Source organism: Alnus glutinosa, chromosome 13, assembly GCF_958979055.1.
Source record: "Alnus glutinosa chromosome 13, dhAlnGlut1.1, whole genome shotgun sequence".
NCBI classification, from domain to species: domain Eukaryota; kingdom Viridiplantae; phylum Streptophyta; class Magnoliopsida; order Fagales; family Betulaceae; genus Alnus; species Alnus glutinosa.
Window position 1 is genome coordinate 23,591,221 of NC_084898.1, and position 23,310 is coordinate 23,614,530.

Genomic DNA, 23,310 nt, shown 5'->3' on the forward strand with positions numbered 1-23,310 from the left:
CGTTTTCTGCATTAGCAGCGGCCTTTCGGCCGCTGCTTGTAGCACCGGAACGGCGACCCCAGGGTCGCCGTTTACCCAGAAGCAGCGGCTAAGGGGCCGCCGCTTAGGTGCTGGAACGGCGACCCAGGTCGCCGTTCACTGCAGGAGCAGCGGCCTTTCGGCCGCTGCTTGTGGTGCCAGAACGGCGGCCCAAGGGTCGCCGTTTTACTGTAGGGGCATTAAAAATGGCAAGCATAGGGGTTTCCAGCAGGGGCAAAACAGTCATATTAAACAATGAACAGTAAATCACAGAAATCATGCGTTTCATCACAGTATCACAGTATACACAATATTCTGAATTGCAATATTGTGTGAACAAAAATGATGAATAATAACAAATAATAATAAACCTTATTCAATATTGACAACAAAAAAAATATTGGATTCAATATTGATAACGCATAGAAAAAATTGTATGCTAAGCAAAATAGCACAGAGGTTGGCTCTGATACCACATGTTAGAAATAATTTAGACATGAATTATTTTAACCTAACATGCGCAGCGGAAAAATAAAAACAAAGTAGAGTTTCGGCATACCTCCGGCCATTGTTGCTCAAGCACTTTCTTCAGAACTTCTAGGAACAAATATGAGAGATCTTCTAACCTATGCCTATTACTTGATGGCTGTACTGATGGTGTACACAGACACTCTATTTATAGGCTAGGTCAGGGACCCTCAAAATGGTAAACACCTTAATTGTCTCCTTCCATCAAGGAAACAATATCGTTAATTGATTTTAAAATCAATTAACCGATTCCATATTTACGGTAATCTAAATAAATAGAATTAACCATAATACCGATTCTATATTTACGGTAATCTTAATTAATAGAAATATCTTTAATACCGTATATGTTTATTATTAAAATAATAAACATAATAGACACCGTAAATGTGATATAAAGGCCACAACCAAAAAGGAATAATATATACTATATAAATATAATATATATTACATAGACATCAACAAATAGGTGGTGTGAATGCGAGAAGGCATTGAAACCAGCGAGCCTACCAAAGGGCTTGGGCAGCAATGATAGGTTAGAGAAAAGAAAAGTGAAAATGTATTTAGGGTACCTAGTAAATTGTATATACATAAATCAATCAATGTATTCTAACAAGGTTTCTTCTCTTTTTGTGTACGTGTGTACCTTGTGAAAATTGATGGAGTAATGCTTGTTGTACGTACACATGCACTTTGTACACAACTCTTCAACAAGAAAACCACACTACAAAGCATCCAACAACTTCAACAAGACCAGATGTCTCAGCACCAGACCTACAAAAAGCAAGGCAAAAACCAAACTTCTAACCAAACAAGTAAAACCTTCAATTGCATGCGTAGAATTTCTCTTGATTCTTTATGGTAATATGCATGCCGTACATGATTTATGTATCCCAGGCATCCATTTTCCATTACCTCCGCTCCCGGAGATGACAACCTTAGTGTTCACATTAGGCAGTTAGGTGATTGGACAAAAGAGCTTATGCGGGTGTTCTCTCAAGCCTGTAAAACACCTCTGGCCGAAAATATATAGTATGGCTGATGAAACAACCAAGAAAAGGTGCATTTTTGTACTGCATATATGCTTTCTAATGTCTTCCCTCCTTAATCATTAATTTGCATTAGTGATAAGTTATTTAATATGTGAAATGCCTCTCTGTCCGGGGATGACAGTTGGTCGAAGTTCTTAATAGATGGACCTTATGCTGCCCCAGCACAAGACTACCTCAAGTATGATGTCTTGCTACTTGTTGGTATGGGGATTGGAGCAACACCTTTTATCAGTATTCTCAAAGATTTGTTCAACAACATGATCAAAATGGAGAAGGAAGTAAGTAACTTGTCTTTTTCTTTTCTTTTTTTCTTTTTCTTTTTTATTTTTATGAATAAGCAGAAACTTTCATTAAACAACTAAATCAGTACAAGCAATCAGCCAAAACAAGCTGAAAACATAACAAAGGCGCAAACAAAAGCTCCCACACAACAACCAAAGCAAACCAACTAAACAACTAGAAAAATAAAGACAGAGCCAGACTACAAAGCCCACAGCAAAACAGAGTGTTTAAAACTACAAAACAGAGCAACTAACTTGCAAATACTTATTTTGTTTTTGGAAAAACTTCACTTACAACCCTTGATCTTTCGTCACTTTTGTAATCTTAACTTCAAACTTTTACAACTCCTGATTTTTCATTACTTTTACAATCATAACTTCAAACTTTAAAAAATGTCAATTTGGTGTATCCATCTTTCAATTTTTTTTTTTTTAATTTCATCCATCCGTTAGATTGTTAAATCTTGTCAAAATTATCAAAATACCTTTTTTTTTAAAAAAAAAAAAACAAAAAGAAAAAAATTGCAAGAATTTACGTGTGGGTTAAAATTTAACATGATTTACAAAAATACCCATGTGAATCTTTGAAATTTTTTATTAATTTTATTATTTTTTTAAAAAAAAAACAAAGATATTAAAAGATGAATATTTTAAATTGACACTTTTCAAAAGTTTGAAGTCATTATTAAAAAAGTAATGAAAGGTCATAGGTTGTAAATGAAGTTTTCCCTTTGTTTTATTTGTCAGCCACGGATTGATAGAGGATATCAACTTTTAACCTGAAAATGCTTACTTATACTCGTTAATTAATTTGTTTTAATATTTCATTGACTTATTACAATTATGCCCTAGGTTAAAAAAGTATTGCGTCATGCAAAATAATACTTCAGTTTCCTTGTCACCAGGAGGATTCAGTCTCAGATGTCGTTAGTGCTCACTTCTATTGGGTAACGAGGGAGCAAGGCTCCTTTGATTGGTTTAAAGGGGTCATTAATGAAGTTGATGATCTTGATCAAAGGGTAAAAACGAACGTTAATTCTTTGGCTTCACGTGTTTTATTTTTTGTTGAAATTTCCCTAATTGTCAATTAATTTGCACAGCTACCTGACTAGTATGTATGAAGAAGGAGACGCCCGATCAGCCTTCATTACCATGGTCCAAGCCAAGCACTCAACCATGCTAAGAATGGAGTGGACATTGTTTCAGGCACAAAGGTAATTAAGCTCTTTGATAATTACCATACTCCTACTAATTATACTATACCACACACCATTCATCATTCATGCCATCTTAACCTAGCCCCTTGTTTCCTATATTATCAGGTTTTCGAATGCATTTTGGAAGGCCTTGTTAGAGTATATCAAGGGATCAAGAATTCAAATTATATTATAGATAAAGTCTATTACCTACCCACAGTTAAAGACTGTGACGAGAAGAGACTGTAGTTAGGTCACAATCTTCAACTGTGGATAGGTGATAAGCTTCAACTGTAACTTAGAAGGCACCGGTTTTGACTAATTAAAGAACATCAACAAACTATGCAATGAGTTCAATCTAAAAGGCCCAACCAAGTACGAATTACACAAGGAGCATTTCTAGAATTGAATCTAAAACTTTATTTTAGTAATAGAACAGGATAAAAAGGGGTTCTCTTATTGACAAAACATGCTAGTATATACCATGAAGGAAAACACAATTAAGATGTAGAAAAACAGGCAATCTTCTACAAATTGCATGCTTTTTTTAGTGCTTAGAATAAAAGTAGATTGAAATCTGCATATAGGCTGAATCAAGAACAGCTAGCTAGACTTAATTTGTTTTAATTATGAGTAAATGATGATGAGAGCTTCTTGATTTTGGCCACGCAATTGTCCATGGGCCTTGTATGAGGTAAGTATCTCACTGCACTTCCCGGATTGAGTTGTTCAAGCCTGCATGCGCATCCAATGTCCACAATAAATTTTTCCATTTTTATGTATGGACAAATTGAAAAAAAAAAAAAAAAAAAAAAAAAAAAAAAAAAAAAAAAAAAAAAAAAAAAACCCTTTAAAAAAGATATATATATATATATCACAAATGGAAGTCGTTAATATAAAAAAGAAATTTGCCAAGTTTCTTGATTTTTTTTATTTTTTTTTTTTGAATAAGAAGTAGATTAGATTCAAAGACAAACAAATTAAGGGAACTCACTCGTAATCAAGAAGAAAATAATGAAGAAAAATAGAAATTTCAAGCTTGGCGAGATCACTTCCGGGGCATAGCCTACTTCCTGCTCCAAAGGGAATGAAGCTTCCTGCTTTGGGTTTATTTTCCTGCATAATTAAGTGCATATATATAACATGCATGTACGTATAAATGGCTATTCATATATATATGCTGACCAATTGAATATATACATAAATATATACATAAGTACGTACTGTACGTGCGTATATATACAAAAAGACTTATAATTAATTAATCTTAACTACTTACATCCCATCTTGAAGGATTAAATTTTTTCGGGTTCGGGTAATATTCTGGATCCATGTGAACACCCCTTAACCAGACTAACACTTTCCATCCTTGGGGAATTGTATGACCTTCAATATATATAAAAATACATAATTAGATATATAATTCTTAATTAATAAATAAATTTTAATACAAGAAACAAATAAATTATTTATAAGAGAAAATGAAGTTGGAAGAATGACTAACCACCGATGCTAACATCAGTTTTTGCCTCCCGACAAGTAAACAATGAAATATTAACTGCTCGCAGCGTTTCATCAATTACCTTTAATTTGGATCAAAATTTATAACACATGATTGATGAATATATAGGATAAGCAAACATATATATATCCAACACGATGCAATCAATTAATTAAATTAAAATATATACCTTGGAAAGATATTCCATTTGTTTGATTTCTTTGAAGCTCAATCTTTTCTCTGATGATGGTCTTCGTCTCATAATCTCCTCTTGTTCTCTCTGAAAAAATCATGCATGTTGATCAAAATAACATGCACCCGAGATATATCTATCTAAAAAATGGCACAAACACACATGCATTCATGCATGCACACATGCAATATTTTGCACCCATGCACCTTGGCTTTATGGAGACATTCTGGATGCTGATGTAAAAAGAGGGTTGCCCACATGGAGGCATGGGCTGATGATTCATGGCCAGCATTCAAGTACAGGAGGATTAAGTCTATGATCTCCTCATCGTCCAACTTTTCGCCATTCTGATCATATTCAACTTCCATCAATAACTCCATCATATCCTTGTGCTTCTGGGTCTCTGAAGGATTTCTTTTCCTTGCCCTTCTTCCATCTACTACACCTTGTAAGATCTTTACCAACTTTTGTCGAGCCTGATGAAAAAAAAAAAAAAAAAACATCATTTTCTAGTTCGTCAATTTCAAGGAAAAGTAATTCTTCGCGAATTGAAAAATTATGACAAATATCAATGCAGTACTTCTCTTATGAGAAAGGAAAAACTTCATTTGCATTTCTTGATAAGCTTTCATCACTTTTGTAATTATATCATAAATTTTAAAAAGTGTCAATTTAATGTATTTATTTTTCAATTTTTTTTAATTTACCAATCCGTTATAACTTTTCATTAAATCTTAACAAATGAGTCAAAATTCTTAAAATACCCATCATTTTTTTTAGGAAACAAAAAAGAAAAAAAAATTGCAAGGATTTAGACATTCAGGATTTAACGGAATTTGCAAAAATACTTATGCCTAAATCTTTGGTTTTTATTTTTATTTTTAAAAAAAATATGGGTATTTTGAGAATTTTGACAGGATTTAACGGATGTGTAAAATTGAAAAAAAAAATTAAAAGAAAAAATTGAAAGATAGATATATTAAATTAACACTTTTTAAAGTTTAAAGGTATGATTTCAAAAGTGATGAAAGAGGAGGTGGTAAGTGAAGTTTTCTCAATGATAAATAAATACCTAACCCACCTACATGGCCAGGTCGATAAATTTTGAGGCCTATGGCAACAAGTTTAAGTGAGACCATTTTCTTAAATTTAAATATTTATTAAATTAAATTTATTTTAATATTTATATTATATTTTTTTATTTAATATGTCAATTAGAGCACTTTCTTCGATCTATTTGTAAAATGTATTTTAAAACTTTTTTTTTAATAACTTATTAGATATAGAATGACTTATCACTTGATTCAAAGACATGAAATAGTAAGATTTTTTTAAAAATAAAAAATAAAGAGAAAAATGATAAATAAGTTATATAAAGATTGATGTGTAATAGAACATAATGCAGAAAAAAATTGTTAGACATTATTGAAGACTCACCGAAGGTATAATTCTATCTATTATGCAAAACACAAACAATGAGAATTTATGCACTTTGAAGACTTTTCATATTTTTCTAAACATTTAATTCAAATAAACGTTGGAGAAAAAATTATGCACGTTAGACTAATTTCATGAACGTAAAAATGAGGTTTTTAAAAATAGTAAATAAGAAGAACTTTTCAAAAATTTATGGATTTTTTTATTTTTTGAATGTGAATAATGGGACCTTCAATTTGTAATTACTTTTACCATGACTGAGGGCCTTAATTAGAAAATATAAACTATTTATTTAATTTTTTCCATATTAGAGTCTTCAAATTTGTTTTGGAAATAATTTTTATTGTACAATTATTAAGTGCGGGCCTTAATTAAAGAGTATTTTATTAACTTTTTACCATATTAGAGATTTCAAATGCTTCTTTTAGCCAAAATAGAAACTTATTGTATAATTATTAGTAAGGGCATTATTCAATTGAGAGCCTCGAGACATCCATGCCCACCTAATCCCTTTATTTTAGAGTTTAGTAGGTTATCGTACAACTGAAATGATGTGATAAAATTAGTATTTTATTTTTTAATTATTTTTTATACCTATCTACTAATATGATAGAATTATTACTCTTTTATATTAATATTGGATTTGACCTAACCTTGAGTGCCTTATGGTAAGCAAAGCCAGGGAGGTCAATGGCCATGGATCTTAATCCCTGATTTAGATTAGCATACTCCTCCTCCAAGGCCTTCATCAGTACTGGATCAACCTCACTGCCCAAAAAGATGTGCATAATAATTTTGAAGGTGATCTTCCTTATCTCTGTCAAGAACTCGATTGGTCTCTCCGCCGTCGCCCATTCATCTAGCGAATTTACCACAACGTCTGTGATGTACTCCTGGTACATAGATAGTGCCTTGTGGCCGTTGATCGGTGCTGCCGTCACCCGGCGGAGACGCTTGTGCTCTTCATCAGAAAGACCCATAAATGATTTCCTCCCCATTAATGTACATGTCGATTTAGGCCAACCTTGTTTGAATCTTGCATCGTCCATCAACACTCGTCTACATGTCTCAGGCTTCGTCACAATTATGCTTGGGTTTCCATACATATAGGCCTTGTACACTCCTGTGTCACCAAATCTGCAATTCAGACAATTATATATACTTAGCAATTTTTTTTTCATGATTTGCGAATCCGACACGAGCCCAACACAAAATTAGTAAGTTAGAATTAATTAAGGAGTCTAACGCGTTTAATTAAATGGGTTTGGTTAGGATTAGGACTGACAATTTTTGACATGACTCGCAAACTTCACACGAAATTAAATAGTCAAGGTTGAGGAGTCTGACCCGTTTAATTAAATGGATCGAGTTATGGTTAACTTAGATATTCTTATACTTATATTTTAACACGACCCGAATCCAATACAGAATTAAAGGGTTAGAGTTGAGAGGTTTGACCCGTTTAATTAATTAAGTGGATCGGGTTATGGTTGACATATATAATTTTATAGTCATGTCTTAACACGATTCGAACCCGACATGCGAACATAAATTGGCATTCTTAGTTAAGATTAATTTTTATAATCTTATATTTATATCTTAATATAATCCAAATCCAACACCAAAACACAAATAGTCGCATTAATGGACAATTAGGCAAGGAATAATTTCAAATAACACCAACCGATAGTGCCACAGCCATCCCATCATGGGCATTGGGCCCTCTTGTCTCCTTTCCCATTTGTCTATCTAGCTTGGCACCGGAAAGTTCCCCCATTCTTCTTGATTTTTCTATTTTTCACATGTATCATACTTGCTAAATAAAAAATAAAAAATAAACAAAAATAAAAAATGTGATGCATATACACTTTGTTCAATTTCCATTCGATCACAAATATAATTAATGTTGGAACATTTTATATTCTCTATATTAAGCTTTTATTTTATTTTCTTATAGGTTTATTCTGTTTTTGTGTAGTCTAGCTAGATTTTTTTTTTATTATTTATTTTTTTACTACTCTTTAACCTCTTTATAAATATATCACTCATTATAATACAGCTTATTATACACTTCAATATAGTCAAGATGTAGTCCTTATTCTTCATCTCTACTTCCGCTCTTTCTCTTTCTATGTCATATTGTCATATTATATATTTCTACACAAAAGAAGCAAGAGTAGCGTTAATTAAAAATATTAAAAATAATGAAAGTAATCTTCGTTTTTTAAGGCTTTTTTAATGCTACTTTTTATTTTTATTTTGAAAAAATGTTCTGATCGATGTAAGATAAAAGTGAAAAGAATTTTGAGTATTTTATATTTTAGATTATTTGTTAATGTTTTTGTTTCGAAAATAGAAAACAAAATAAGAAAGAGAATGGCTAAATTAACAAGCAAAATAAGCCAATCGCGAGTCATGATCATTATCTTCTAAAATAACAACCAGGGAATCGTGATCATCTTCTTAAAATGAACATTTTAATTAAGACCCCAAGGAAGAGGCTAGCTGGACAGCAAGAACTGCATGCAGCGATGGGCCTGATCTCCTATATTTGGCTCACAACCAGCTACCATCGATTGAAAGTACAACATGCACGATGCATGCCTGTCAATAGGTTCACATGATCAACAGCTTATATATATATATATATATATATATATATATATATATATATATATATATATATATCCACTTAGTTCAGATAATCAACCAACATGCATGTTAAAATGTTTATACTTGTTTTGATTCTCATGGGGTATTTCATCTTTCTCGCAGAAAAACAGGTTTGCAGTTTGAACCAGGGACATTGGAAGACACTATCCTACGTATACCATATTTTCTTAGAACAAAGAAAGCTCATTAAGCCATGACAGAGACAGAGACAGAGAGACACAGAGAAGAGGCAGAGAGAGAGAGACCTGGTAACAAGGTTGGCGATGAATGAATCAGGGTCACCATGTTTGAAAGCAAAGAGAAAATCCCACATATTCCCAATAAAAGGCCAGCCCATATCACCAGGAGGGAGATGATGAGAGCACTGCTTTCCATTTCCACCCAACTTAGAGACATAATACCACTCATTTGCACTCCTTAGCAACCAAAACATTGCAACAAACCCACCCGATATCAAAGCTGTGAAAACCATCAACGAAAAACCCATCTCCATCTTCCACTTTTTCTTGGATTGAAAAGCTCACAAAACCACATAAACCAGCTTCACAGGTGTGAACACTTTGACATCCCCCGTAGCATGTTCAAGACTTGGAAAAATAAATTAATAATACATGTCAGTAATCATGACATCTTGCTTTCATTAATTATTTGATGCTAACACAAGTCCCATCCACTGAACTACTATTAGTTACTGGCATCTGGCATGGAATATACATATGCAGTAAGTTAAGAGTTGAGAATCACTAGACTGGATAAAACCAATAATTTGATGTTGCTTCTTGCCGGCCATGACAATGTGGATGAGTAATCATAATAATACATCTTTTGTCCCACTCTGTAGTTGGTGTTGGTAATATTCCACTCAAAATTCGGATCAAAACTTATTCCAACTCGAACCTGGGGTAGGAGTCATAATCTGGGTTTAATTATGACTCCTTAAAGAATGTAGTTAACGGTTCAACTTTCAGTTGAATAGGGATAAGACTCTCAGATCAAATCAAACTCCAGGCACTTTCAATTTAAGTTGGAGGTAGTAAAAAACTTAATTCAGGATTGACTCAACTTCTTTGCCTATAAATAGGCTCATACCCCAGGTATAAATTACATACTGAATATTTTATGCACAGAGCATGCTTTTATCTGAGGGACTGACTTAGGCATCGAAGTCAGATCCCTGAAAGGGTCTCTTAATTTTAGTCGTTTTGCAGTAATCATGGGAGAATGAAGTACATTAAAAAGAACATGTCGTTCACATCGTATTGAAAATTGTACAAACAGTTTAATGCCGTCTATGGGAATGATTATTCGTTTATCATATACATGTGTGTGTTAGTTATGGCAGTGAGCACACTTTTTGGTGGCTGAGTCAATCGGCCGAAAAGATAGCAGCTAGAGCCAGTCATTCAACCTAATATGCTCCTAAAAGATGAGAACGATCCACAGCCTCCACCATTCTCTCCCCCGGGCGGTGGAGATCAGGACCGCGTAGCAGCATTGGAAGCTCAGATTGAAACCCTAACACGGCAGAATGCGGAGTTGCTGCTCAAAATTTTGGAACAATCCCATCCCGAGGTAAACCGGGATGAGCATGTAGAAGAAGAGCGCAATAGCCATGCCAACGGCCACGATCGTCGAGATGACGATCACCAAGAAGACAACTTTCAAGAGGATAATCATCGGGAACAAAGGAAGGGAAGGGTTTTGCAATTGGCACAAAGACACACTGTGAAGAAGATAAATGGGAAAGGAAGGTGGCTTGTGGGACGATTCCGCTCTCATCAACACCTTTGACGACTCCATATCCAAGTACAAGACTTACTATAATAAAGACAGGAGATTATCTAGATTTTGGGAGTATGGATATTTTGACTAAAAGAATAAAGCTGACTTAAGCATCGGAGTGTCCCCGATCTAAAGACCGAGAACCCGTTGATGCCGTTTCATTTATAGAAAGGAAAACATGGAGAAAACCCTCAGGCAAATCCAGGAATATAACCTTGCAAAGAAAACAAGACAGAGAGAAAACCCTCAGGCAAATCCAGAGAGACAACCCTGCAAAGAAAACAAGGCAGGGAGAAAAACTATAAGGCAAATCTAAGGAGAAAATCCTGAGGAAAAACAAGGAGGCATAGAGCAACCCCGGAGGAAGGGAGACAACCCTTGTTTTTCATGTTATAGGTTTACAAATCGGATTTGACCCTTAAGAGTACATATATTATTTTGCGCGATAACAAGTTTGATTGCAGAAATCACAAAGGTATCACATAATTCTGGAAGATATTACAGAAAAAGTTCTTTCATTCATTACCGGGAGAAATTACAAAGTTCACTAAGGAGTACCACCCTCGATAACTCCAAATCCGAGACATTCGAAGGTCGGCAGTTAAAGATTGTTTAAGTTTCAAAAGAAGTCAAGGTTCGGATTTTCAAGACATAAAATTCTCATTATTCGAGTATGTAACAATCCACTCCCAATGTATATTCGTATCCTTTTTGACACAACGCGTTTTAAAGCTGTGATGGTCATGAACCTATCAGAACTCCACAGTTAAACGTACTTCTACGAGAGTAATACCAGGATGGGTGATATATTGAAAAGTCTAGTTCGGGGGAGCCAAAAGTAAACAATATTATATCGTTTGGGGTGGGTCATTACAGAATATGTTTCGGAGGAAATTAGGGGGTAACTGTTGGGAATAAATCTCACTCAAAATTTGGATCAGATACCTACTCCAAGTCAAATTGAGGGGTAGGAGTCACAATCTGGGTCCAATTATAACTCCTTGAAGAATCTGGTCAACAGTCTAACTCCTAGTTGAATGGGGATAGGACTCTCAGATCAAATCAAACTCCTGGCATTCATAGTTTAAGTGGAAGTAGAAAACCTAATTCAGGTTTGACTTCACATCTTTGCCTATAAATAGGCACATACACCAGGTATAAACTACAGACTAAATATTTTATGCATAGAGCATACTTTTCTCTCAGAGACTAACTTAAGCATCAGAATGAAATTCCTGAAATGATCTCTTAATTTTAGCTATTTTGCAGTGATCATGGGTGTGAAAAACATTGAAGAACGCGTTGTTCACACCTTACTGGAAACTGTCACAACAGTTGGTAATGATCACGAGCGTCACGCCATAATAATAAGTTAAGATTGTATTTTGTAGCTTCAGGACAAAAATTTCTTATAAACTGGGTTTTAGATCTTTAGGAAAATTCTTCTAACATAACATTTAAAAGTGTGATGTATCCATTAGTAGATGAGAAGTACATATTTTTTCAATAGCATATGCTTCTTGCATGCTTTTTTTAATAGCATTAATAAAGAATACTTTGAGCTATTACAAAAAAAGCGTGGTAGAAGCATATACGAAAAAAAAAAAAGCATGTACTTGTCACGTTCCTAGAGACACATATTACTTTTAGAGCGAGGTTGGTTTGTAGGAAATTTGTTTACATAAAAAAATGTTTCTCACATGCTCGAATGTCACATAACACTTTTAAAGACTAATTAAAGGAAATTCCTATAATCCAATTTGCAAAAAATTTCTATCCATATTTTTAAAACTTTCTATTATCATAATAATGAGTACTTCCCAAAGTCTTAAAAAATTATAAAGTCAATAGAATATAAAGCAAAGAATCTTCCATTAATTTTAATGACATGAATGTTCCAGTAGAACTCTCGAATCAAAGCCCTAAATCAGATATCAAAGCAAGTCACTCATGAGACTTAAAAACAAAAGCAATTCTAGTACATGGACAGTAACATCACAGTCCCACATTAGAAATGTGTATAGTCTACGTAAAATTGATAGTTTATAAAAGAGTTTATGGGTGCCAAGTCAAACATTGGTTCCTTACTAAGTGAAACTAAACTTTATAAGCGATTATAGGAAGCTCAAATTGTAACTTGACTAGTCCTTTTGGAATGATAGCACAGATATGGCTAGTGCTTTCTATAGGTCATTTAAATGGCATCAGAACAATCTAAAAACATCATGTGGTACTCAGGGTCGGCTCGATACATTTTAAGACTTAAAACGACAAGTTTAAGTGAGGCATTTTAAAAAAAAATAATAATAATAATAATAATAACTAAATAATATTTATTTTAATATTAATATTATAGTTTTATTTAAAAATTATTTTTCTGGCTTTTTTAGATGCAAAATTATTGTCCATTGAAATTCTTATTGGAATTTTGGCTACTCAATGCTCATTAAAAAGCCCAAAAAAAATCTCTACCCACAGCATAATTTATATTATTATTTTCATTCTCTCTATTATTTCTAAAACCAGAACGTTTAAAGTTGAAAAATGAGTCTTGGATCTACGTAGATCCTGGATCCTAAATTTAGTAAACACCTATGTTTTTCAACTTAAATGAAACTATATTCAATCGTTCTTTGTGGAGATCTACGTAGATCCTGGATCCTAAATTTAGTAAACACCTATGTTTTATAGCACAAGATAATCAGCTCCATTGAAGAAGAGCTCATAATAATGTATCAAAATTCAAGACCTATCATTGCAAAAACATGGACTGGTCCAATATACGGGGCCCTTCAGAAACCCCAAGAAAAAGAAATACATTTCAAAAGAAACAAGAAGCTACTACTTTCTGTATTTCCAAGTCATTGACATAATTTCTGTTCAGCAGGCAACAAGATGCTGCAAAAATAATGTAGATTTAAACGCGGTAAATGTGCATCCCATAAATCAAAAACTTATTATTTATTTTTTTTCTCTTTGGGAAATTACAGTATATATTGCAGAAACTATGTAGGCAACTCGTATCTGTTAGAACTTCCTGAAAACATATACTACCACTACTCATTTTTCCCTACCACAACAATCTCTATTCTAGGCAATGTTCTCACAGAACTATGATGTCTAAGGACTGAATGAAATGTAAGAATATATCCGACAAGCTTAGAGTTCAGCTGCGCCAGCTGTTTTGTCTCTTTGCTTCAAAGGCTGCCCCATCATTGAGCATGTCCTGAGCATCAGTTTCCATTCCCAGCTTCGAGAGTGCAAGAGCCTGCAAGTAGAACGCAGTTGGCCACTCTGGTATGCACACCTGAGCCTGCATGGCATCCCTCAAGGCAAGTTCTGCTTGACCATTCATCAAGTAGGAGAATGCTCTCCTTGCAAAGACGGTAGCCGAAGGAATGGACATCATTGCTACTAACTGTTTATCACAAAGAAATCTAAATTTCCAGTGACCGACAGATACAATTGTAGAGCAAGAATTCAAACACATGCAAACAGATTATAAATGCAAGATTTATAGCTCTTTAAATAAACGGGCAGTGGGATACAAGCTTATCACCCTTTAAATACACCAGATAAAATATATTTATGAACCCTGTGCATAGTGCATACTAAACTGTGGACTTTGTTATCATTAAAAAAGCTCATGGATAGCCAAAATATTGAACAAATAATTGATTCTGCAAGCATCTGGATTTCAGAAGATATGATACCCTTATAGACAAGGAAAAAGGAGAGGGAAAGAGAGCATTTACCTTCGAATAATACTCTATAGCACTCTTGAAGTCCTTGTCCCTAAATGCAATATCCCCAAATTTCTTCGTGTTCAACATCTCCTGCACTTGTTGTGTCCATTCTTGAAATGACAGCTACATATAGAGATCAAATCATCAAAGAATAGCGTGGAATAGAATTCATGATACTATGAAGCCAAAATGAGGACAATCATAAGAAGCAAGCAAAACCACCTCAACTATGAAAACTAAGCAAAAAAACACCATAACTTTGACAAGTAAGCAAAACCACCACAATTTTCTAAACTACTGTTAAACATCATGTAATTCAAAACAATCCTATAATCTATATTGCGTGGAAACAACTTGCACATCACAGACAACTGAGACAAAAAAACATGGATATGCTAAAAGGGAAAATTTTAAGACTTGACATGGACAAGGTGACTGCACATTTCAAGACTTGACATGGAAAATTTTAAGACTTGACATGATCGGGTCTAACACACTGTCCGCAACAAATCATAGCTCCTTTGTAGTGTATTTTGTGTCTACCACACATGAGAATGATCAATGCTTTATATCTGAAAGTGGTTAAAACTAGGAATAAAAAGAAAAATAAATTAGAAGAGTTATTTGTTTAATCAAAAATATTGTCTCACCATAAATCTTTTCCCAATCAGCTAGGTTCCTCAAACTGACCAACTCAATCTAATTAGGACTAAGGGGTTGACCTGAGTATCAACATTTTCAATTTGTACAAGAACTCTATCTGAAGTGTGAAGTATAGGAGAGACCATTCAGATACCTCATTTTCTGCACCCTCTTCATCTTTATAGCCTGTTTTTAGCAAAATCTCATGCACAGCAGTAAGATCCATCCTTGCACAAGCCTTTCCAAGTGGGGAAAGCATAGTTGGCAGCACCGTTGTATTTTTAGTCAGGCCCATGAGAACATATGATGCCACCTAAAGAAAGGAAGAATGAAGAGAAAAAAATAAAGGAAAACATCATTACATCATAAAGAGAATCACAGGTTTAAAAAATGCGCAAAACATACAGTTATTTCAAGATTTGAGGATAAGATGAAATTTCACCTCTTTCTGCTTTTGAAGTGGTGCAACTGCTGTAAGAAGAAACTTCGTATCAGGTCGATCCCTTGCCTCAGACTGAAGACACTTGGAAGCAAGTTCAACCAATTTAGTAGCATCATCATTGGCATACTGTCCTTCCAATGATGAATCCATCAACAACAATACATTCTTCCCTCTTATCAAGTCCAGTGCCTGGAAATATATCAATCCTTCAAATGGGACATCATTAACGTTCAAATCCTAATGTTAGAGCTAAAAACCCTAATGTTCAAATCTCTTTATGCTTGGATAGCGGCGTACAATAGTCCTCACTTTTCTAGTTTTTTTTCTGGACTTGTGTTCTTCTATTTCTCCCTAATAGAGGATCTCTTTTTATATTGCTTGTGCACTTGAGTTGCGCCCTCTGCGCTTTTAATGAGATTGATTTATTTATCAAAAACAATTATATATGGTTTGTGTGTGTGTCTATATAGTGCCACACCAATACAGATATAAACAAGTATTAATGAGCTTTGGCAAGTTATGCAATACCAGTAATAAACACAATCTTAAAACTGGTGGAAGTCCCAGTAAATTCTGAAATTCATGTCAAACTAAGCACATAAAGAATTGTAAGGGACAATGAGTAACTGAATGTAACATTAATGAGATGATCTACAAGAGAAGAGAACTTGATGAGTGCACAGCTGTGTGTGAAGTCATTTATCATTACCTGATTGTTCCCAATAGTTGTAGGTAGCAATGATGTCTTAACTATCAAAACTTACGTACAAATAGGTACATAATAGAATGCAATGAAGCACTGAACGCATTCAAAGATAAATTGGACATATATGGAAGTCATATCCGAATTTGAAATGATGCAATACAGGTGTATGGCCGTACGTACTCTGCGTCAAAAATTCCGTGGCAAATTCCCGATTGAATAAAACAGAAAACGGAACAATCCTTGGAATTCAAACACATGGAGAACAATCTTAAGGTTTATAGAATGGAGGCAACATACATGGCTTGGAGGAATATGCTTCCCGCTTAAAAGGTCCAACAGAACTGTTCCATAACTGTAGATCACACTCTCTGGGGTGACCCTTCCTGCAGAGTATGACATTAATCAAATTCACCAGATATGGGTCTTCATATCTCCATTAATATCGATTAAACCTTTTAAAACTATCATATCACCACCAATAGCATTGGGTAATACCACTCAAGAGGAAACATATTTGCATGTACCTTACAACTTACAGCGCATAGAAAAAATAGATCTCCATACCTTCCTATTAAATGCATTATCTTGAAAGAACATAATATGCCCAAACTTGAAGTTCATTACTGCATAAAGAAATCATGCTTCTTACCTCCTAACACACTAATATGACATAGAGTGACAAAAACCTATGGTTATGGAAATATGCTATAGTAATGTGATACTTAGACTGTTATATTTTAAGTTTGATAGTTGGATGAAAGACAATCTGACCATTCCATCAAACACACGTAATTCCCTTCATCACAGTAAGCTGCAAATTGAATGGGAAGAAGGAAATAGATCCTGCAATCAAATTTCAGTCATTCATAGGGATACAATTTTTTTATGTAATTACCTGTTCGCAAAAACTCAGGTGGAGTATAAGCTAAATTAGTACTGTAGCTTTTTCCATCTCGACTATTCTTCATGAGGCCAAAACTAGACAAATGAGGGTCACCATCCTGAATATATGAATAAATCAGTCAGAATCTAACCAGGGAAAAAATTAACAGCACGACATACCATATGGCTAGAGAAATCATACATTGATGTTCATGTAAGTGTATCTACATTCATAGGCGCGCGATCACACACGCACACACATAAAGGTGGCAATAATCAAAAGCAATGTCAGAGTAACTCCGTCAATTTTTTTTTTTTTTTTTTTTATAGTAATAGAAATTCATTAAAAAACAAATGGCACATCCAAGTACATAGGAAGTATACAAGAGGGAAAAAAAAAAAAGATTTATAAAATCGTGAAAAATGGAAATATGAAAACAATCTTTAGTAGCCATCTACTGGAAAAGGGTATTAAAGAAAAAGGCATTTAACTCCGCCACCATCGTCTCACAATCTTCAAAGCTTCGTCATTTCTTTCTCTTCATATACACCACATCATGCAGAGCGGGAATCATCATCCAAATAGCTTCGCTTTGAGAACTACCAAACTGCTCTCTCCAACAAGTGAAGAGATCTCTCACTAAACGAGACATGACTCAAGCTAAACTGAACAAGCCAAATAACAAAGTAAAGAATTCCAACTCCTAATCATGCGCTGCTCTTACAAAATTAACGTTCTACGGAGAAGAGCCATGAAGGAACTGAAGATGATCGGCCACAAAAGCATCCCTTTAGCAAGCAATGGTAAACAACTCCGGAAATGCTTCCTTAAGGGGATGCTCCCCACACCACATTTCATGCCAAAAACTGATCTTGGAGCCTTCACCCACCTCAAATCTAGTAAAGCTATAAAACTCCTTCCAACCTCTCCTAATGAACTTCCAAAGACCCACCCCATAAGACCCATTGACTTCATTAAAGCACCACCCACCCCATTGACTCCCATATTTGAAGTCCACTACAATCTCCACAAAGCTTCCCTCTCATGAGTGTAACACCATAAGCAAGAGTATGATGTGTGTACAATTAAAGATTATTACAAAGGCAAGATGAAACCACATGGCTTAAGAATAATGTGAAGCACACAAGAAAGCCTGTGACTTCAAATTGAAAAAGGAAGATGTAGCTTTTATTGCAAATGCATAAATCCTACACCTTCCATCCCAATTTCGTAGTCCATATTTCATTTTTGGATTTTCCATGTTAGTTGTCTACATTGAAAATTTAACCTAAAAGATTTTCTAACTTTCCAAAATTAAACTTTTTTTGTTACGAGTTTGGCATTTTTTAATACATACGGAGTTTCCAAAATAGAGGGAAGTTACTGGAAACTCATTTTCTGATTACAGAGGGTGATCGTAATAGAAGATGTTTTTTCAAGAGGATAAATTTCCAAAGATAGATGAACAATTTTGGACAACTGGAGTCTTTTCTAACTCACTGACCATTCTCAAACCATGTTCTTGCAGATAAACGAAGTTCCATAATCACAGGACTTGTTATGAATGAATAAGCAGGATACATCCCCAAGCCTAAGTGTTACTAAGTACTACTAGCCTTGCCATTATCAAAACATGGGAGCACAATGTTCACGCACCATGATATGCAGCATGACAAATCTTGAAAGGACAACAAAAAATTTGAGAGGGAAGAAAGACACAAACACACGCAGATCTTGTTAGTAAGAATGTTAATGCAACAGGCAGGTACCCTAGTTTCCTGTCTGGAACACTCAGTATGTTGATCCTCAAAGCTGTCAGATCAAACAAAACTTTGATGGCAATGGAATCGTCAAAGAGAGAAATTAAGTAAATTATGATGGCTGACATGCTAACAAAACATCAAAATGGAATGAAGACATTCCGAATTGAATGTCATGACAAATCCACACAAGTCTCACATACTTGTAAGCGCTTACCCAAAGAGCCATAGTAACATAAAAGCAGCAAATATTTTTTTTTTGATAAGTAACATAAAAGCAACAAATATGCAACCAATACATGTAAGGTCCTTCTAGGATGACTTGGGTAAAAACCGAGCTACCATATCTTGGTCAGTAAATGACCTTGTTCATCGGTAACTAAAGTCAAAAAATTCAGTAAGCATCCGTATCTTAGTGGAACTCTAGGGCATCCCTGGGGAAAACGCAACTGTACTTCTTATTGAAAGTTGAAAGTTTTTAATAAATCGTAAAACTTTCAGTATCTTTACCTAGTTATCGCATAATTTCAGTACCTCACCTGATTATTTCCATAAAAATCTACACCAGCAACCAAAATGAACATATATTCTGGAGAATCCAAATTAAAGAATCTGAAAATGTATGTATCCCAATAAACCAGACAAACAATTAATTACATAATGGCAAATTCATAAGCATACCTCATCAAAAAGAACTCTGTACGCATTCAAATCATGATAAATTTTACGATTTTCTGTATTACAATGATCAAGTGCCTGTGCAATATAATATGCAACTCTAACGCGCATTTCCCATGGCAGTGGCTGCTTATCCCCTGCAGGAAATTATTACAGAAATCATTACAACAAAAACTGAAGAGAAATATAACATTTAAAGAATCTACTCCTATGTTCATTGATCCATCTAAATAAAATTAAGCGAGATATACACTCTGCTCAGAGAGGAATAAAGAGAAATTAGGAGTCTTCTGATGCAACAATGTCAATAACCACGAACAGTGACACTTAAAATGTTGTTTTTCTTTCAGCTTTTCCCTTTATCAGCAGGACAATGCACTTGCAGTCAGTTAAACCAAACTAGAGAACTGCCAGATGGAATGGTAGCAGTATAGAAAGTAATCAAACTGAATACAGATAGGACACCATATTATAACTCCACGCAACAATTTTATTTAGTCTCTTAGATTCAGAAAGTTGGCATTTAGCTAGGAAAGGATGGTTATTTACAATCTTCATGTGTCATTAGTAGTATCTGACTTCAAAGACAACTACAAAAATAAATATTGTTGGAAATCACTCTACATCATTCTTTTTTAATGCCGAAGGTTCATATGACTATTTACACTTCACCTATGGGGACATAGTCAATAAAATCAAGTTAAAACACACCAAAAATCAGTACTACACTGAACAAACTTGTTAATTTGATTCATTCACACATGCAGCTGATAGTTTTATACCATGGTCCAAGAGGAAATCTAAACCCAAATCCCTATTAAATCTACCATTATACAACATTATTTTCAAGCAATAAGATCTTCTCCCGATCAGAAAGGTTTCCAGTGATGTCAAAAGGGATGGAATTTGGCCCTTAAAACAAAAGAAGAATCCTTTGATCATTCAAGTTAGTTCTCCAAATTTTTCAAGGTGTATAGCACAGTGCACATGCTAACAGGTTCAAGTTAAAATTACCACCAAGCTATAGCCCACAAGTTGCCTAAGTGATCACACAGAAAACATCAACCCTTTACGAGTGATGAACTAGTATAACCAAACTATAGGTTACTGTAGTCTTGAAAATGCATGTAGTCTCTGCACGCAGCATAATCATATATAAGCTTCGCTCTTTTGGGAGAAAATACCATAATGGAGAAGCACAAGCTCATTGTACTTGATCATTTTGGCCCCGATAATATACTAACAGGTGGAAATTCAAGCCATTGAAGCTAATTTATATAGAAAGAAAGGAAAAAAAAAAAAAAAAAAAGAGGGGGCGGGGGAGAAAAGCAGATGTTAGTACACCGAAATGGTTAGAAAAGAAAAAGATCACTGATCATCAACTCCAACTATGTATCTTTCAACTCATTTTGTGAGCTTAAAAGAAACTGAAAAGGAGGAGATATAGTAATACAATGGAATAGATGCTTGGACAGAGTATCATTGGGCATGTACTCAGCTACCAAGAGCCGTTCATCTCCTTCAGCACAGCAACCAATCAGATTCACCAATCTCTTGTGCCGCACCTTCCCAACTCCTGCCGCTTCCTCCTGATGAATCAAGCATTTCCATCAGCATCAAACTCAAAACCCAATTGCTCAAAAAGTCGTAAACCAATGTTTTGTTTCCACTTATGGATATGACAGTTTCAATCAAACGCCCTAACTTATGAACGAGCTTAAGGCTACACCTTATTTCCCCTCATTTCCTTAGCAATTAAAGTGGTCCCAAAAACTATATATGTGAAACCCAATTAGAATCAAAACATTGAAAAGTAAATCCTAAAAAGTAAAAGAACTCAAGTTACCTAATGTTGAAATTAAGTTATAGAAACCCCAAACCCTGTTTGTTTTCAGAAAAAAACAAAGGACAAAATAGATAAAAGAAAATACAAAAGTTTGAATATCTTTTCCTACAATTCGCTCAATCCCAAAGTGAAGCATAATCCCTTAACCAAAAAAGTAAAAACCAAAAAGATGTCTCCTTTTCTTTTCCCAGGCAACATCTTCCCTGTCTCCTTCTCATGAACCAACAGGAAAAAAGGACTCTTGTTCGCCTCACCACGAACTGTTGAGCGTCAGGCCAAGACTGCTTGGAGAACCGTTTGACTGCGACTAAGCGGTTGTTCTCGAGCTTGCCTCTGAAAACCACATTGGGAGCTTTCTCGCCGCTCTCGGAGACAATGTACTCTGTGCTGAACCCATTGGTGGCCTTGCGGAGTTCGCAGAGACCGTACTCTTTGAATGCCGGGACTTGGAGCTCTTCATCAGCTTGATCTCCATTAGCTTCAAAACCCACGAAAATCAAACAAAACCCCATCAATATTCCCATGTCATACAAGTGAGAAACCAAGGAATCGCCTTTCCCATTAGCTTCAAAAACCCAAAAGAACAAAAACAAGACCACATAATTTCAATGTCGTAGAGTGAGGAAACCACAGCAGCTTGATCCCCAGAAACTTCAAAACCCCAACCAAACAAAACCATCCAAAATCAATCTCAAAGTGAGAACCCATAAAAAAAAAAAAAAAAAAAAAAAAAAAAAAAAAAAACAGCTTGTAACTCTACTAGCTTCAAAATCCAAAAACAAACAAACAAACAAAACCCCATAAAAATTCAGCACCATCAAAAGAGTGAGATAACAAAAAACCCGCTTGAAGCCCATTAGCTTCAAAACCCAAATAACCAAATAACCAAAAAAAGAAAAGAGGCAGCTTGATCTCATTAGCTTCAAAACCCAAAACAAAAATAAAAACCATGTAAAGTTCAAGTGTGTGTGTGTGTGTGTGTGTGTGTGTGTGTGTGTGTGTGTGAGAGAGAGAGAGAGAGAGAGAGAGAGAGAGAGAGAGAGGGGAGACCTGGGTCGAGTTGGGAGGAGGGGTCGTCTGGGGAGGGGAGGTGGGTGGTTTTGGAGTGTAAGCAACCCATCACTGATCACTCACTCACTCTACTACATACAAAAAAAAAAAACCAGAACTTCCAAGCACTTTATAAAGCTCACTCCGGTACGAGGTGCGAGTTTCGGATGGTTCTTTTCGCCGGAAATGTGAAAAACGTAGCTATTATTTGTATTTGTTGCAGCACCGGAGGCAGATCAAATTTACAAGAAGCCATTTATTTTTTAAATTTAATTTTTTTAAAAGAGTTGGAAAGGCTTAAACTTAAAGGTAAGAAGTAAATCTTTGAAAAGTGACAGGTAGAGAAAGAGAGAGAGAGGGGTCACATGATAGGCCTATGATAAGGCACGTGCTGGGCCACGTGGGGCCACTTCTCTACTATGTTTACCTGTTTGGAGACCGTTGACGCCTTGACGGACTGTTAATTTGTTAAAGATTAATTCTATTATAATTTATTTAGGTAAAGGGGCTAGAGCATTTGTAGTGAATTAGTTAAAATTTAATCAAATTTTGACTAAAAATATCATTTTTGTTATTTTAGCTGTCTAGTTTTTAAAAGCTCTAAATATTAAATTCTCTAAATATTATCTACTTTAAATAAATATTATTTTTTAATAACTTCTTAACCAACCAATTTTTCAGACTCTTCTAGAATTCAGACCTTCATCGACCCAACCTGTTCTCCAAACCCAACCCTCGACGACCGATGTAGGCTAGACAGCCAGCTTCTTCTCGACCTTCGCCGATCCGCAAAAATGAAAGATCGACAAATTGTGGACCTCCTCTACAGTTGAAGAGTGTGACCAAAATATAGTTGAAGTCTATCACTTATTCACAATTGAAGATTATTATCTAGT

At 34.9% G+C, this 23,310-nt stretch overlaps 2 protein-coding genes and 1 pseudogene across 2 annotated transcripts; 1 reads left to right on the forward strand and 2 right to left on the reverse strand.

Moving 5' to 3' along the window:
• Positions 1 to 1,002: 1,002 nt before the first annotated feature.
• Positions 1,003 to 3,324, forward strand: LOC133853998 (respiratory burst oxidase homolog protein F-like; annotated as a pseudogene).
• Positions 3,325 to 3,517: 193 nt separating this feature from the next.
• Positions 3,518 to 9,447, reverse strand: LOC133854723 (ent-kaurenoic acid oxidase 2-like). The gene is made up of 8 exons (XM_062290980.1): positions 9,125 to 9,447; positions 6,860 to 7,343; positions 4,976 to 5,245; positions 4,767 to 4,856; positions 4,580 to 4,658; positions 4,355 to 4,461; positions 4,070 to 4,191; positions 3,518 to 3,810 (listed from the first exon to the last, which is right to left on the reverse strand). Exons 1-8 carry the CDS (start codon positions 9,370 to 9,372, stop codon positions 3,699 to 3,701), a joined length of 1,512 nt encoding a protein of 503 aa, XP_062146964.1. The 5' UTR covers positions 9,373 to 9,447; the 3' UTR covers positions 3,518 to 3,698.
• A 4,081-nt stretch (positions 9,448 to 13,528) lies between these two features.
• On the reverse strand, positions 13,529 to 22,646 carry LOC133854999 (serine/threonine-protein kinase BSK2). Its single transcript, XM_062291293.1, has 10 exons — positions 22,415 to 22,646; positions 21,619 to 21,842; positions 20,972 to 21,107; positions 19,522 to 19,655; positions 17,093 to 17,198; positions 16,495 to 16,580; positions 15,492 to 15,680; positions 15,204 to 15,362; positions 14,417 to 14,530; positions 13,529 to 14,079 (listed from the first exon to the last, which is right to left on the reverse strand). The coding sequence occupies exons 1-10, from the start codon at positions 22,482 to 22,484 to the stop codon at positions 13,828 to 13,830; spliced, it is 1,470 nt and encodes a 489-aa protein (XP_062147277.1). The 5' UTR covers positions 22,485 to 22,646; the 3' UTR covers positions 13,529 to 13,827.
• Between the last annotated feature and the right edge of the window lie 664 nt (positions 22,647 to 23,310).

Coding starts and splice junctions, on each gene's coding strand:
- LOC133854723 (XM_062290980.1), bottom strand. CDS start 9,372: ATGGAGATGGGTTTTTCGTTGATGGTTTTCACAGCTTTGATATCGGGT. Junction 5,246..6,859: donor CTTACCATAAGGCACTCAAG/GTTAGGTCAAAT, acceptor TTTTTTCATCAG/GCTCGACAAAAGTTGGTAAA. Junction 4,192..4,354: donor TTAATCCTTCAAGATGGGAT/GTAAGTAGTTAA, acceptor TTAATTATGCAG/GAAAATAAACCCAAAGCAGG.
- LOC133854999 (XM_062291293.1), bottom strand. CDS start 22,484: ATGGGTTGCTTACACTCCAAAACCACCCACCTCCCCTCCCCAGACGAC. Junction 16,581..17,092: donor ACCTGAGTTTTTGCGAACAG/GTAATTACATAA, acceptor CATACTCTGCAG/GAAGGGTCACCCCAGAGAGT. Junction 14,531..15,203: donor AAGAGGGTGCAGAAAATGAG/GTATCTGAATGG, acceptor CTCTATATGTAG/CTGTCATTTCAAGAATGGAC.